General features: G+C 30.8%; 1 protein-coding gene across 1 annotated transcript; it reads right to left on the bottom strand.

The window, feature by feature from the left end:
- Positions 1 to 11,054: 11,054 nt before the first annotated feature.
- On the bottom strand, positions 11,055 to 15,452 carry LOC122523199. Its single transcript, XM_043644853.1, has 10 exons — positions 14,280 to 15,452; positions 13,412 to 13,480; positions 13,174 to 13,281; positions 12,989 to 13,057; positions 12,801 to 12,869; positions 12,599 to 12,721; positions 12,460 to 12,525; positions 12,286 to 12,354; positions 11,657 to 11,872; positions 11,055 to 11,339 (listed from the first exon to the last, which is right to left on the bottom strand). The coding sequence occupies exons 1-10, from the start codon at positions 15,450 to 15,452 to the stop codon at positions 11,055 to 11,057; spliced, it is 2,247 nt and encodes a 748-aa protein (XP_043500788.1).
- Positions 15,453 to 16,937: the final 1,485 nt, after the last annotated feature.

The raw sequence follows: 16,937 nt of genomic DNA, 5'->3' as shown, positions 1-16,937 counted from the left end.
TTTTTCCTCGAGTATCGTTTACCTCCCTTTCTTCTTCTTTATTTTTTATTATTATTATTATTATTATTATTATAGTCGTTAGAAATTAAACCTGTGTGTCTAGACAACAAGAACAACTACAGACAAAAAAAACAAACAAATGATTCGATTATAATATCATTAAAAAGAGAAAGACTGAATTAAGGGTGATCGAATAACGATGATACGTGTAAAAAAAAAAAAAGAATAAGGTTTGGTGAAAGGTTGAAAGAAAGTAAAAGTATAATCGATTACATCTATCTCATTAGATCCTCATCTAATCTTAATTCTAATCTTGTATCACGTATATATTTTTTGTCATCGTATTATACAAAAAATTACAGTTGAATTAATACGATCGTATCTAATCGTAATAATTAATTATTCTAAATACATTCGAAATCTAATCATATTAAATAAAGTAGAAATTAATTACGAACAAATTAATTCAACAAGAAAAAAAAAATATAAGTATATATATAAAACGAATTAATCAACAATTAAATTCACAAACAAAATAACCCAACACAATATAAAAATCAAATGAAAGATAAACGCATGTGTGCGTCTGTGTGTGTGTGTCGTGTACCTGCAGGCATATGATACGTTTGTCAAATAATAATAGAAGAAAAAAATTCAATGAATTGTAATAGATGAAACGTTAACTTACAGTAGACACAGTAAGTTGTATATGCAGGTGAGCGAAGAGATGTGTACCTGACGGAGTACGAGGCTCGTTTGAGGACCACGGTGAAGGAGGTTCCGATGTCTTACAAACTCGAGGGAACGAACGCGAGCATGTGTGCCCCTTCGAGAATCGAGAATCGAGAATTGCGAGCCACGCTATATGCTATCAGTGGTGGGAGACTTTCGATTTACCTCTTACAAACTCACATGGATATTTAACATTTTTTATTTTGTATCTCTATTTACTTATAACACCCCCCCCACTCGACTCCCCCCTCCCCCACTCCTCTACCCTTCTTTCTTATTTCATTTCATAAAATCCCACCCCCACCACCACCACCACCACCACCATCACCTGTGATATGAACGAACTATTTTACGAATATATTTGGATTCTAATTAAATTCTACGCTTAATATCATCGTTTTTATGCAATCGATTTATCGAATAAGCTTTTAAATCAAATTTTATTTCGATATAATCTATCTCTCGTGTTGTGCGTTATTTTTGTATTTTTTCGTAATTCTCGTATCGGTCGAAAATATCATTTGAAACTCCATTGAGTTACGAGATCGCGAAGAGATGATGATTTTTTTTTTTTTTTTTATTAAAGTGAAATTTGAATGACGTATTGCTATATTATCCGTAGAGTAAGAGCGAGATTTTTAAATTAATTACCCAAAGGTATTGATGATTACCTTGAGATGATCAATTTGATTTCTAGTTTTTTTTCTTTTTTTTATATTTAATTTCTACTTTCACGGATAAAACAGGTATTACGTATTCCACGCAAAAGGTAACACTTCGATTATGAAACGCGGGACTGCTTGTGTTATGTTATATTTTTTTTTTTTTTTTTAATTATAATACATTATTCATTTTCGTTATATTTTCCAATATACTTTGTTATAAGCATTCCGGTTTTTAAGGGTATCATTTTTTTTTTCTTGTTCTAACAATCTTTATATTTTAATCGATCGCAAATAGAAAAGCAAACAACGAATATAATTCGATTCTTTTTCTTGTAATTAAAATACACATCGGTAGAAAGTAAATCGAAATGGTTTATTAAATTTTTACGTAATCCTTTCGTCAAATTAACGATTTCCAATCATAACAGCTTTTCCCTAACGCTAATTACGATTATGCACCGTAATACGTTAATCCTCCTTGCTAATTAATACTGTTTCACCAACATTGATTCGATGCATTTTCCTTTCTTTCAACCTTGACCATAATCTTGATTTTTAATACCATTTAACACAATTAGAATATTTTCGATAATATATTTAAATAAAAATTTCCGTAGAATTTATAATTATGAAAATAATTATGAAAATAATTATGAAAAATATTGATTATTATCTATCTTGTTTAAATGTGCACAACTATAACTCTGAATACAACGTAACAGATTTTCACGCCTACGCTTTTTTCGATTCGGTGCACGAAAATGTACGATTGAAAATATCAAGGACACAGAAACGAGTTTAATTGGTTTTTCATAATACATTCAGTTTGAAAACGATGGTATAGTATTGTGGTCGTTTATGTTACTTTCAAATGATACTCTATCGATTTAACTAGTTACATGTATGGTGTTCTACGTGAACGCATTATTTAACTGCTCATCTTTTTCTTGCCGATGTATCGGCCATTATTACGCAAGCAAAATGTGTTTGTGAACGAATACACACACACACCTGTTTGTAAATCGTTCATTCAAATGATTACGCGAGAGTCAACGAACTTGTTCGATATTTTTGTCCTCTCTCTTTATACCTATTTATATATTCGTACAGATATATTTATTTATTTTTTTATCTCATTTCGAGCAACATTTACAAATATTTAATCCATATTTGAAATTTTGAAATGTAATATTAAACGAAAGAATTAGATGATGACAGTGAGGGATTTGTTCCACGACATCTCATGGTTGACAACATTTTACTGGATTGTTAACAAACATGAAATACGTGACACCAATAGATAAACTTTCCTATTAAAATCACATCTTACGAAATAACATTATTTAAATGAAATTGGAAGATATCAAAATTGATAGTACGATTTAGAATATACATAAGCTTATTTTATGATCAACCATGTGAACGATAGAGAGAGAGAGAGGGAAAAAGAGAACTGATCACTTTGAAAGTTACTTTTATTTTTTTAAAAATGTAGGCCAATGTTAATTGTGCAAGAAATTGTGTATTTCGTTAATGCGATTAATTTCAATCGGTAGGTCGTATCCCTTCACTTTTTGATCCCTACAAGTATTGAGTAAAATTTGAAGATTTGTTTTTATATTTTGTCCTCTCTCGAATCGTTGAAAGGTTATCAAAGATTCAAAGATTTTATCTTCATAGACGTGAATTAGAATGATATTTGCGTAGGGACAAAAGTAGTTAAGAATTACGATATGGTCGGACATAAATATTTTTTTTTTTTCCAAAAAAAAACACGTGTAAAGTGGTGCCACGTAGCGTCACGATAATCAAATACTTGCGGCATCTTAAACGTTTAAGAATGTTCATATAACTTTCCAACGAAAGAGAGAGTACAACAGAGGAGCGAATAGTCCTCTCATTCTTTCTTTCGTGATCTTTCGAACACGTAAGTAAAGAGTGAAAACGAGAACAGGATCCTCTCGTGACTTATGTAAGGGAACACGTAAGGTATCACACATATGGACCACACAATATTAACTAATTTTAAAAGGATATCATAAAAGTTGAAGAAGTTTTCAGAGAGCTTAACCGGGTCTTCTCTTTTCAACGTTTTAAGAATAATCGAACGGTTCGTTGACCCGGAACCCGACCATCTCTTTTCTCTTTTACCTTTTTTTTTTTTTTACTCATTTATTTTACTTATTTATTTACTTACCCCAGACAATTACCTCCTCTTAAGAGAAGAAATTATTTATGAACACTGATTTACTACGCGATTTATCAATTAACGTTCATTCGCAATCCAAATAATATGCATCTTTATTTTCAATATTATAATGTTGAATTTCTTATATGAGATCGATAATTGATAGTTTCCATCGTATACTACAAAAAATAATTTTATATTTTTAATATTAAAGAACAGAATTTTTTTTATTTTTTTTTTTTTTAGATAATGTTGCAGTAATTCTCAAAAAAAGTATCGCGACACCGTAACAGATCTGATAGATTCGTTTAAATAAATACGAATGAAATATAACGATTGTCGTTAACAAATTTGATAGATATTCATAAACAAAACTTTCTTCTTTATTTCGTTGGAAGTAAAGCTTCTTCGATAAAAGCTTGATTCTCTCTCACTTTCACAGTGATTCTCAAGCTACACCTAAATAGAACAGAACCGTTATATTTGTCTTCTCTCTCTCTCTCTCTCTTTTTCCTTGATACCGTCTCCTCCGTTGCTTTAAGAAAGGTAAAGCGTACCAAAAGAAAAAGGTAAAGAAGAAGAAGAAAAAAAATCGTGACACTGCACTGAACGTTATAAACGGCAAGAGACACACTTTCAAAACTTTGTTTGCTGTCTTCGTCAACGTTCCCTGATAGAAAACCGGTTCCACATTTAAACGAAACGATATATCGATATATATATTGATCGAGAAATCGATTTTAATCCATTAATCGAACACTCGAGAAGAAACGATGCAAGGAAGGAATTTAAAAGCCGAATTTTGAGAATTCTTCTTCGTTGGTGTTTTAAACTCTGAAGCCGATAGTTCGATGTTTAATACTCCGTTGCTGTAGACGACGACTGTCTAAGTAAGCGAAATAAAACTGGACAAGTAAGACACTAAGCGAAGAAGGAAAGTTGTCTCATTGGGGAAATTGGTTGTTGTGACCGACAAAACTCCTAACAATTATACTTCTCTCTGTACCTAGTAACAAATTTTATAATTTTAATAACACGACACACCTATGTTATTTGTCAGTTACTTTGTTTATTTTTTTTTTTTGTTTTCCATACACGTTTTATATAATCCTATAATCTCATAGACTATTCTAAAATGAAGTATTTCCTAATAATTATACCGTAACTATATCCGATCTCTGTGTATTTTCTTCTTTTTACGAATGATCTAACCGATCGTTTAATATTATTTTTATAATTTGACGATTGGAAATTCGTAGTATTTTGAAATGATTTCTTATTTCTTAAATTCTTTTAGAGATTCATAGAAATTATCGATAGTATTCGTACGTGTAATAATTTTCGTCAAATTATCGACAATTTCGTTCAACTTATTCTTTCATTTTGGATATGGATACAAAATACGAAAAAAAAAAAAAACAAGATGTTACTTTTCGAAGAAAAAAGAAATTACGACCGCACAAATTTGAGTTCGTATGTTTTTAATAAAAAAAATAACTATGATTTCTCTCGATTAAATGTAATATTTCATTCTAAAATGGTGTGAGACTTACAAACGTGATAAATAAATCTTTTACGTAAGATCTCGCAGAGTTTCTTACCCTGAGATTTGTTTTTTATTTCTTTATTTTTTTTGTAAATTTGTATAATACTAATAAAATATGTCGCGTCCTTACTTTCTCCGTACTATGAAACTTCCTATTCGTAACGTCTTATCGTTGATCATTAAAAATTTTATTACGAGATACTTATATCGAATGAAGTAAAATTTAAGAGAGGAATCTCTCGTTACGGCAAATCACATAAGACGAATTATGCGACTAAGCGAATATTTTCTTTTTTTTTTTATATATGTATTATACATGGATCTACATTCTAACGATAGAAATATATTACCCATTCAATTCGTTGTTGATTTTCTCTAATTTTCTTCTTGTCGTTGTTGAAAAATTGTCAATAAAAAATTAAATAGAATTTACATACGCGTATACGATCGTAATAACACTTTCGAGATTTAAATTATTTGGTACAAAGTACGAAAGTTAACTGGAAATAATTATTCCTTTCTCAATTTCGTTTATTTTTTTTTTTTTTTATATAAATATATCTTTGATTTATTTCTTCTACCTTCTATTTACACAAGAAAAAAAAAAAAGAGATTTTTTTTAATCCTCTATCCTAAAATTTAATTCAATATATATATATATATTCTTAATATCAATCGATTAGTTTGTAACATTACAAGAATTCCATTACGTAATAATAATTTCTCTCGCATCGCTAAACTTTCTTCTTCTCCGCGAGAGATCTTCCGTGATAATTATTATTCTCTTCTCGAATTACAATTAAGGAATTTTATAGTCGCGAAATGAGTCAATTTTACACGTCTACCATGTTACACCTTAATTACATGATCTTTCGTAATGAGTGTGAGCTAAATGTTTCGCGAATGAAATTAACCAAAGTTTATTCAAAAAAAGTCAACGACTAATATCATATTTTAACTATTTTCATATGTAAATTGTTTTTATTACTTATTCCATAAATGGTTGGTTAGTTAAGTACGAGAGTAATGATGAAAATAAACCGAAGGTAAAATTGTGCCGATGAGAAAACTTTGATCAACGTTTGATCTCGATAAGATCTTTCTATGTGTGCGTTGTTAGGGGGGGACGAGGGGGGTGAAGGGGAGAGTGGGGCGTTGGAGACTTGGGTTAATAAAAAGACGCTTATGGGGGACACACTGGTTTATAATGACATGCAGTTAGAAAGCGAGATTTCTAGGGGTCATGGAGCAAAAGATCAGACGAATCAGTGTTTTACGTAACACCTATCCTACCAACGAGAACACATAGAAAATGAAACAGGTAAAAGTAGAGTCCCATTTTATTTATTACCAATTGCCAGAGTCATCTTTGACTACTGGAACCTTCGATCTTGTAATTATTACATCATTTGTTTGTCTAACTTAAACTATCGTGTTTTTTTTTCTTTTTTTTTTCTTTCTTTTTTTTTAATGTCGTGCTTTTACAACTTTTCAATCTTCATTAAGGTTTACGATGAGTTTATAAACGAATCAAAGTTTGCTAATGGTTGCGTTAGACGTTCGCCACAAATATTTACACGCGTGATTGATTGTAATCTTTTTGTCTTCTCTCGAAAAAATGAACAATTAATTTTCATTCAAATTACACGAGTAATTCATATGCAAAATGCAAGAGTTATGATTGATTTTAAACAGATTTCGTTTCTCAATAATTATTAAAATTATTTTGAAAAATGGCAAAAGATATATTAACGACGAGAGTACTCGAATATATTATTAACATTACAAATTTTGATTAAAAAATGTCATGAAAGATCGCGAGACTTTTACTTCGATACATTTATTTACTCCCGTGCGTTTCGTTTCTATATTTCTATTCCTTTTTTTTTTTTTTTTAAGTAAATTTATTTTACATTCCGTCTAACTGTTCCAAGCTAGTTGCAAACCGGTTTCGTTATAATAATAATAATTAATTATACGATGACAGGGAGTAACTTACGTATTATTGGAATTTCTTATTGATAGGAATGTTATCGATATTCGAGAGATCGATGAACTCGCGTTAGATAATTACCCAAAAAAAAAAAAAGAAAAACAAAAATTATCCTTCATACATTCCTAACGGGTTAGAAACAAATAAAAATAGGTAGTTTACGTAATTATCAACGAAAGAAAATTGAAAATTGTAATTAAAGAATCGATTGAATCGAAACGATTAAATTTTATTATTACGGACATTTGTGACATCAATTAAGAATAAAATAAAAATTAAAATAAAAAAAAAGTATCTTCTTCACGAGAGTGCAATCGTTTAGAAATACACACCTGTGATGATCAATTTGATCATTGAAACCATTGGATTGTTGAAAAACTAAAGTAGCTATAATTTTAAAACAAAGTCTAATGGGACACGCGTTTTTTACTATCTTTATTTATTATTTTTTTAATTACCTTCGTATCTTCTGTTCACTCCTGAAAGGTTTGCGTAAGGGTTTCGTCAAGGTTTTCGTACAAAATAAATCAATAAAAAAATAAATATTACGAAACACCACCTTGTGTGTATGTAATTTCTTTTCTTTTGATTTCTAATTTTTTTCTTTCTTTTTTTTTTTTCGCATAACATCAGTTAGTTGTGTCTCGATGACGTGTTCTATGTTAAAAGGCGAGAATTTTTTTTTTTTGTTCAACTTAAGAACACACAAACTCGTATTTACGTTAGAAGAAGACATTCTAGACCACGGTGATCCACTACTGTATGTATATATTTAATTATGTGTACGCGTAACGATGATCTCTTAAGAATGATCCATAGTGATCTTGTAGCAGCTAAGCAAACTCAAGGATAGATAGGGGGTCACGATCTTAGTGGTCTACTTACGATATTATAAAGAATCATCTGTGTTCGATAAGCAAACTCGACCTACTTATTTAATATTATTCACTTAATTTCCAAGTTTCAGTAAATTTAACCCTGCGATAGATCACGATCTATGTCATTTTTTTTCATCATCTTCTTTTATTACAATCACCTTTTTTCAAATCTTATACAATTCATTATTAGCAAATAATTGTCAGTATATAACTTGGACTCATCACCTTATTTTATTCAAGGCTGCTCACGATCGTTCCATTTACGATGAATTTTTTTTCAATCGTCTTTTTATCATCGTAATGAATGTTTTATGAAAAGAAAAAAAAAAAAATGAGGTGATTTTTTTTTGTACCGTGACAATGTCCAACATAATTGAATCGCTTCAATGATTAATTACATTGATAAATAATGTTATTATTGCTATCGTTTGTGTCAATGCTTGTTGTTTCATGATAAACAAGATTGCAAAAAAATAAAAAAAAATTATTTGTTTAATCGTGACAGGTATCCTTCGTAATTGAACTATTTCAATGATAGATTATCGTATATTGATAACCTGTAAATATATTATACGCAGACATTTGATTATAATTAAAACATTTTTCAAACGATCTGGAATTAATTATAGTTTATGATAATTAAATAGTATAGTTGGTATTTATGATGATTCTAAAATATTAATATATATTTTTGTAAATATTTAAAATGCTTCCTCGAGTAAAAAAATCATTTACGATTAATTAAATATTTCTATTATTTCCTATCGTTGTCTTTTATTTTTTATCTATCTTTCTTTCTTTCTCTTTCTATACAACAACAATAAAAAGAACAACAATGAGACTTTCACGGTTCGCCAAGCGTACGATTACGTTTATTTTCAGTGTAGTAAAACAGGTAGAATATCGAACGTAGGTGGTATGGTAAATGTGCGGAAGAAAATGATCTTCCGGACGATAGTAAGATACATTCATAGGTCAAACGATGAAACGTGCTTTCACTCCTGCAATCCTATGATCATGCGTGTTATGTCTATCAACTCAATTATCCTTGCTACCATTCAACATTTTCTACATTTTTTTTTTCTTTTCTTTTTAAATATCTACGTACTAATTGCAATTTTCTTCTCACGAATTCTAAATACAACCTTCGATCATGCTCGGTTACTTCGATTAAGTATTCATTAGATATAATGATTTTTTCATTATTTACTCACGTATCTATTTATTTTACATTATAATTATTACGTATAAAAATTATCCAAATATGTTTATACTTAAATTTGTGTATATTTGTATATGTAATTTAATTGTTTTCTTTTTTCTTTTCTTTTCAAAATCTTATTTTAAAAACTTCAATTATTTATTTAAGTGAACATATTATTATGGAAGAATTATCATTAACTATATAATACATCAATGAATTCTTTACTTATAAATCTAATATTCATAAAAATCAGAATAATATTTAAATTGTATTATACACATATACGTGTGTCAGTCAGGATTATAGAGGATATGGTATGCATACATAATACTTAGTTGCAAATATTCGATCACTTTCTCTACTTGCTAACTTAGTTCCTGCTAGTTCTTTGATTATTATCAATCGTAACATTAAACAAAATTGCAATAAAAAATAAACGCGATCGAGCATAACGTTAAACGATGTTTAAGCGTGTTATTAGGAAGTGCAAGAAATTCTGTTTGTGGTTATCGTCACCAAGGATAATCTTATCGGTCACAAACAGGAACCACCTTGTTGCACATTTCACATATTATATTCCTAAAAAAAATCAAATGAATTTATCTCTAGAGTCCTGGTTACGCGAATAATAATCTCGTTCTCTCTTTCATTCTAAAACTCGCAATTCCTACAACTAGGCTATCAATTTCACTTTATGATTTCCCTTAACACGCATAACGTTCAAAAGTACGTAACAACACAAAGTAGACAAGACAGATACAGTTCTCGTAACGGGTTACATAGGAGGAGACAATAATACTCGTTTCACGAATCTTTATTCGGTGTTACGTGAATGAAGAAAATTATGTTAGTAGCCGAACAGGACGAGACGATTTATTACTTCTTTTCCTTTAGAATCTGATTATTTCCGGGTTTCCTTTACCCCGGAAGCGTTTTCTTCGTTACACATGCATACATGTATGTATATGTGTATATTTATAAATGTATATGATAGATATATATATATATATACCTACTAATCTCTCTTACATATTTACAAAGTCTTTTGAAATTATTGAAATTTATCGCACGCGAACAAATCCGTTCCTATTTAATAACCGGATCATTTTTTTATTGGCGTTTATTTTTGTATCTAGCAAAACAACACCCCCTCCTCCTCCTCCTCCTCTAAATATCGATACAAGAACAAAAAAAAATATATATAAAAAATTAAGAGGAGGAAAATGAAGGGATTAAAAAAAATATTTAACAAACTTTACGAAATTTCTTTGCTGAACGACACGTATCACTTAACTGGGACAAAGTGAAAGTAAAATATATCTTTGATAAAATATCTTTCATCCTTGAATTATAAATTAAATCAGATAATCAATAGGTATGACGATTACTAGTGGATTTATACAAGTGTACAATATATATACCTGGTAATACAATGTTTGTATAAATATATAAAGTAGCAGTTTAATCAGTATTTTTTTTAAAAAAAAAGAGATATTCCATTTCGCAATAATTGCATTGTTTTTTTTCTCCTTTAGAATATATTATAATCGACAGGCGAAAAATAACGCAAAGAGAATGGCAGGTCGAAGTCAACGTTATAGTTTTCCTATATCCAACTTCTTGTGTAATATTTTTTTTTCTCTACCTTTTCCTTTTTTTTTCATAATTACAAATTCGATTGTATCGATAATAGGTTTACCTATCTAAACGAAGGGCGTTTTCTAGGAACGAAATGAAAAAAGAAGAAAAAAAAAAAAGAGACGATTACACGAATCTCACGTTTAAAAGATGGAAGGAAAGAAAAGAGAAGAAAAAAAAAAAAAAGAAAGAAAAATTATTTATATACGATTAAATAATACGTTTCTTCACACTGGTTTGCCTTGGTGGCGGAGGTGCCGTTTGTCCGGTTGGTGCATTTACATACGAGTTGTAAGCGTAAGCAGGAGCCCTTGTGGTAGATGGTCCATAACCTGGTGGTGGACCATAAGCAGGAGGTGCTGGTTCTTGTGACGAGGCACCTAAGACCCCTGTCACTGCTTTTAAAAGTGATCCAACTAATTGAAGTGCACCGTTAATAATTCCTTTGATGGAATTACTCAACAGGTTCACCGGATTGACCGTGTTTGCTGGTGCCTGCAAATATTTTCAACAAAAATGCCTCCAAATTTGCAAACAAACTTTACGCAAAGATTCGAATAGAAAAGGACAATGTTTTGTTTTGTTTTTTTTTTGACAGTATTATTTATAATAAAAATATTTAATTAATTACCGTTAGTAAAATAATCGTTCGTTCGTACCATTTGTCAAATTCGTTACGAACGAAATTGAAATGAAATGATAAAGTAATTTAATCGAACGATTAATCGAATATTCGATCAAATTATTCACACGTTATTCTCGTTTATATATTTAAATAATATAATTGAAATAAAATAATGAAAATTTCTTACTGGACCATAACCACCGTATCCACCGTAACCACCGTAATCGCCATAACTTGTCGGTGAATATGCGGAATCTTTGTAACCGCTACCTTTCGATGATCCACTAAGTCCAGCACTAGTACCTGCTAGCAAACCTGAGACAACTGTACTAATCAATGTCGACAAATCTAATCCACTTCCACCACCAGGACCGTAGCCACCCTTAGCAGGAACTGAAATTTCCTATAAATATACGAATATAATATGTTTTATTCAATATCAACATTCTCATCATCTCTTTTGCGAAATAAAGTATTTTCTAAGCTTACAATTAATCGAATATAAAAATAAGCGTTAACGAACTGAAGAGAGGAGAGAGTTAACATCAATCTTAAATAATATTATTATACGTGAGATGACGAATAAGCGTAAACGTTAATTTGTTTTCTATGCGTCATTAGATACAAAAAAACAATAAATTAAAAAAAAAAACAAAAAAGAAAAAAAGACAAGCAGTCTTTTACTGGAACAGGGCGAGGTGCGTAAAAAAAGGAAAAGAAATCGTCTTGGGTTAATCGAACGTAGCGAATGGCATTCAATTTTCTTATTAGTAACATTCTCAAGTATAAATAAAAAAAAGGTAATGGGTTGCGTACTTTGCTCAGACTAGCAACGATCCCGGCTATTAAATTCGATAGAGGTGACATTTTTCCTGGTCCGGTTGGCTGGAAAAAATATTTTATAAAACTAATTTCTATAGAAAAAATTTAGAAAAAAAATATATAAAAAAGTGTACATATTCGATATAATTATTAATGATCGGTTATTACCGTACTCAATGGACCTGCCACGGATTTTACCAATGCCGATAAAGATGAACCACCTTGTCCATAAGGCTATAAAAATATATTTTGTTTAATTATATAAATGAATAATTATAACAAACATGATATCATATAGTAATCTTACTGGATTACTCGAACGACTCAAAGGACCGATTAAAGGGCCGATCAAAGGTCCTATCAATGGTGCTATCAATTGAATAAGTGGTCCAGCTATAGCTGCTACGTCACTTCCTTTCCCATCCCTACCCTGTAAATCGATTCTCACTTTCGTTATTAAATGATACTAATCAAAATGTGATTAAATTAATACTATCGATATGAACGACACTTACTCCACTGAGATTTAATAATACAGGTACTAGGGCTCCTGGAATATCGACGCCATCTCCGTCGCCCTAAAATAAATAAATAAAAAAACGAAAAAAAAAAAAAAACAAGATAAATAAATAAAATTGTCATAATTTTTCTCCGCGTGAATTTAAACAAAAAAAAAATAGAAATGAATTTCACTCGCTTCGGATAATCCTTGGATCAAAGGTAAAGCAGCTTGCAACACCTCAGCCAGATCTGTTTCCGAGTTAGGCTAAAATTATAGAGAGAACACTATCATGATGAACGTTTCGAATAGAGAACGAAAAAGAGAAAGGTTTTTGTTTGTTAACTATAGAAAGAAGTAATCGTTCGAAGGTTCTCTCTTACGTCACTTAAATCTTCCAAAATTGGTACGGCTAATGGCAATAAATCAAGCAACGCTTGTAACGATCCACCCATTTGATCGTCATCGTCATCATAATCATCGTCGTCTATCTACGAAAAAAAAAAATAAATAAATAAATAATTATAAATACTTCAGCTTTCTCATTTCGAAATAAAAAAAAAGAAAAGAAAATGGTTAAAAAGCAAAATAATAATATAAAAACACGTGGATCGGTGATACCTGTTGTTCGAGTTCCGGCGAATCAGAATTAGTTTCGTTTAATTCTTCTTTACTCGTCAATAACGTTGACTGAAATAGATGAAAGAAAAACAAAATAAATCAACGTCACTCGAAAACGAGTAAAAATCAATTTTTAAATTAATAATGTTACATATTTGTACAAAATGTGTGTGTGTGTTCGATCATTATATATATAATACGATTAAATAATTTTTATATTTATTTATAATCAATTAATAATAACATTAATACATATATATATATTCTTATAATAAATTATTTTGTTGTAATTAAAGTTATACTACCTTTTCCAATTAAATATTAAGATATCAAACGTCACACCAGTCACATTTCCCTTTTCCTTTTCCTTTTTGTTTTTTTTTCCTTTCTGTTGTTGTTTTTTTTTTTTAATGCACACACGCGTTAAAGTTTAAGTACCTGCGACACTGTATTACGCAACTACCGCTGTTCCCATAAAAGACTCTAATGTTTATCCTAACTTGAGTAATCGATCATTGACAGTCTACGATAAGTTTTGACGAGAAAGACGCATGCATAATTAAAAGAAAAATATACTTGTTAGGATAGAAACGTTTATCATATATACGTATCGTTAAATTGCTTTCACGTTTACGTCTTATGAAAGTCATCATCATCCAACTTGCATTTCATTATTTATTTATATATATAAATTTTTTTTGGTCATTTTCGAAGATAAAAAATATATAATATACGATTTTGCATGAATATTTATATATTAATTTTCTAGAATAATTTATTCAAGAATAATACAAACAAAAGGTCGACGTTTCAATGAAAAATAGAGAGGAAATGATAAATGATAAAAGATAAAAGATAAAAGTATTACCTCGTTATAGGCTGGAGCAGTTTGTACCTTCTGCGACGTCATACCTTTAATGATCTTCAAAATTGGCGGAGTTGTTCTGACGTTGGTCTCGTTTTGCGAATTTCTTCTTAAAACTCCTAACAATTGTAAAAGTTCACCTATCGTATTAGACGGTCTTTTTTTATCTTCCTTCTTTTTATTTTCCGTTTCTTGCCTAACGTTTTTCCTCGACGAATTGTTCTTATTATCCTCCGTTACGAAATCGTCGAAAATAACGTTAATTTGACCATCCTGATCGATAAGAGTGTAATTTCTTTCGAAATAGGGAGGAAATTCGTCGGGTGGTTCTCTCTTGGGTATTACCAAAAGATTTTTCGTTTTGTTAGGTGGAATTGTAGATTCGGTTGATTGTTCTCTCGTTATAGTGATCACTGCTTCGAATGGTACGCTTATCAATGGTATGATAGGACCATTGCTCGTATTTCTTTGAATATTCGTCAAATTGTTTGGTTGTCTTATCGGTGCTGATAATTCCAGAGGATTATTGATAAACTTGTTATTAACGTTGGTTAAATCATCGTTGTCGAACGTCTTGAAATCGAAATTGTTCGTCAAGTTTTTATCGAAATCGTCGAAGAATAATTTGCCAATCGGTTCTTCCTGTCTGTATCCTGAAATTCCAGGATTACTGATCGGCACAGGAAGATAAGTTCCCGCTGGCTGAGGTATAACAACGTTGTTCGTGTTACGTATGATTTCTTCGTCGTTCAAATCGTATGTATTTTTCGTACCAAAGTTTGGATATTGCGGTAAGAAAAGATTGCTCTCCTGTTTTGCATTGAATCGAGTTGTTGGAAATTGCGAAGAAGGTACTACCTTGCTTTTGATCTCCGTATTATATCTCGACGACGTTTGACTAGGCGTTTGTAGTTTGAAAGAACTTTTCAAACGATTCTGTTCAACCTTAGACAATTCTTCCTTGACCGACGACAAAGTTACATTTATCCTAGATGCCATCAAACCCATCACGTATTTCGCCCAAGCTATCAGATCATCCTTCGTAGCTATTTTAACGGGCAATTGAATTTCTAAAACTTTCGGAGACTCGGCGAAACCCGGTTCCTCTCTTCGTCTATTCGTATTATCGAAATTTCTTATTGGAGGACCTATTGGCAACGAAATTACCAAATCCATCGTAAAAAACACGATTAAAAACGATCCAATCGCAAACCGAGAGAACATGTTTTTGAATTTTCGATTGATTTTCCTTGGTCACACTGATATTATTATTAATATTAATATTATTATTATTATTATTATCGTAATTATTATTATTACGTATTTAACTTGAAATCACCGTGTATGAGCAGCATACTCCACGATCCCGTAATCGTTCGCATTATTCGCGAACACGATAATGATGATGATAATGATGATCAAAAAAAAAACAAACCAAAAGTAAAATGAATTTGTTTATTCGTTTGTTTTGCTATCCCAAGCTCGTTCCAGCGATCATGGAACTGAACGGATTCACGACTCATGGCTACTTTATAAGCGAAAGATAATTATGGGGTTGAAAACTCTTCCCTGGTCGTATAAACGTCTATATTTTTCCATGGACGTTGCGTCTACCTTGCTAGAGTCCATTGGCATTCCTAATCATAGTGCACGTGGGGGCCGGATCAGCCCGGTTGCACTCACTTCCGTCGTTACGTTCGTGTCAGTATAGTAACATAATTATTCGAATACGACTTTATTCGTAGATTTGAATATACGCAACTAAAATAGGATAAACCTATCCCGATGACAAGTATAATTTCGTAAGTTTTTTCATACTTCCAAGTATCGGTAAGAATAATCATGATGAAATAGGTATCTCTTGCTAAACGTATATATCTCTATCGTTAGGAAATTCGTCCGATTTTCCTTCGTTTTGTTTCTTTTTACGACTTTCCAATTGGTAATAGATACTTGAAAAAAAAAAAAACAAAGGGAAATAATATTTGAAAAAAAATACCGTAAAATGAAACGTTTTATTTATTACAAGCGAAAATTAAACGTTGATTAGTTAAGAACAATTGAACTATTAGGGTTCATTTATAATTACTTAAAATACGTATTAAAAAAGATAACATAAAATAATTCCAGTTGATTCGAAGAAAATTCTTTCCCAGACACCGGCAATGATCTTGATCTTAGAATTACTTTAGCCATAAAATAAAAGGCAAAGAAATAACACGAATAACCATGAACGTGTTAGCAATCTGCAAATGATTTTACGTTAGAAATCAAAATCAAGGACTTGTTTGCATCGTTAATCTCCCACGCTAATGAAAGTTTTTCCTAACTGCATTCGCTAAGTGCATGCAAATTGCATACACCTATATGGCTTTCTATACGACGACGACAACGACGACGATTCCTTTTGCTTTCTCAAATTTGTTCGGTGCAGTATGAAAATACAATGAAACCTGACGAAAGTTTTGAGAAAGTATTATATATATAAAACAACACTACCAATGTAATAATAATTAATCGTTTAAAGAATTTTTGATACGAATTGCATCCTCGTTTTGTAAACGAGTCTCGCAATGGATTTGTGTCACGTCGATAACCGTTAAGATCGGTTACTGACCAGATCTAAACAAGTTTATCGTAACCATAAACGATCCCGTTCGT

This window comes from Polistes fuscatus, unplaced genomic scaffold, assembly GCF_010416935.1.
Source record: "Polistes fuscatus isolate 324 unplaced genomic scaffold, CU_Pfus_HIC Scaffold6, whole genome shotgun sequence".
Classification (NCBI taxonomy): Eukaryota; Metazoa; Arthropoda; class Insecta; order Hymenoptera; family Vespidae; genus Polistes; species Polistes fuscatus.
The sequence above is the reverse complement of the archived record's forward strand: the minus strand, read 5'-3'. Positions and strand labels throughout refer to the sequence as shown.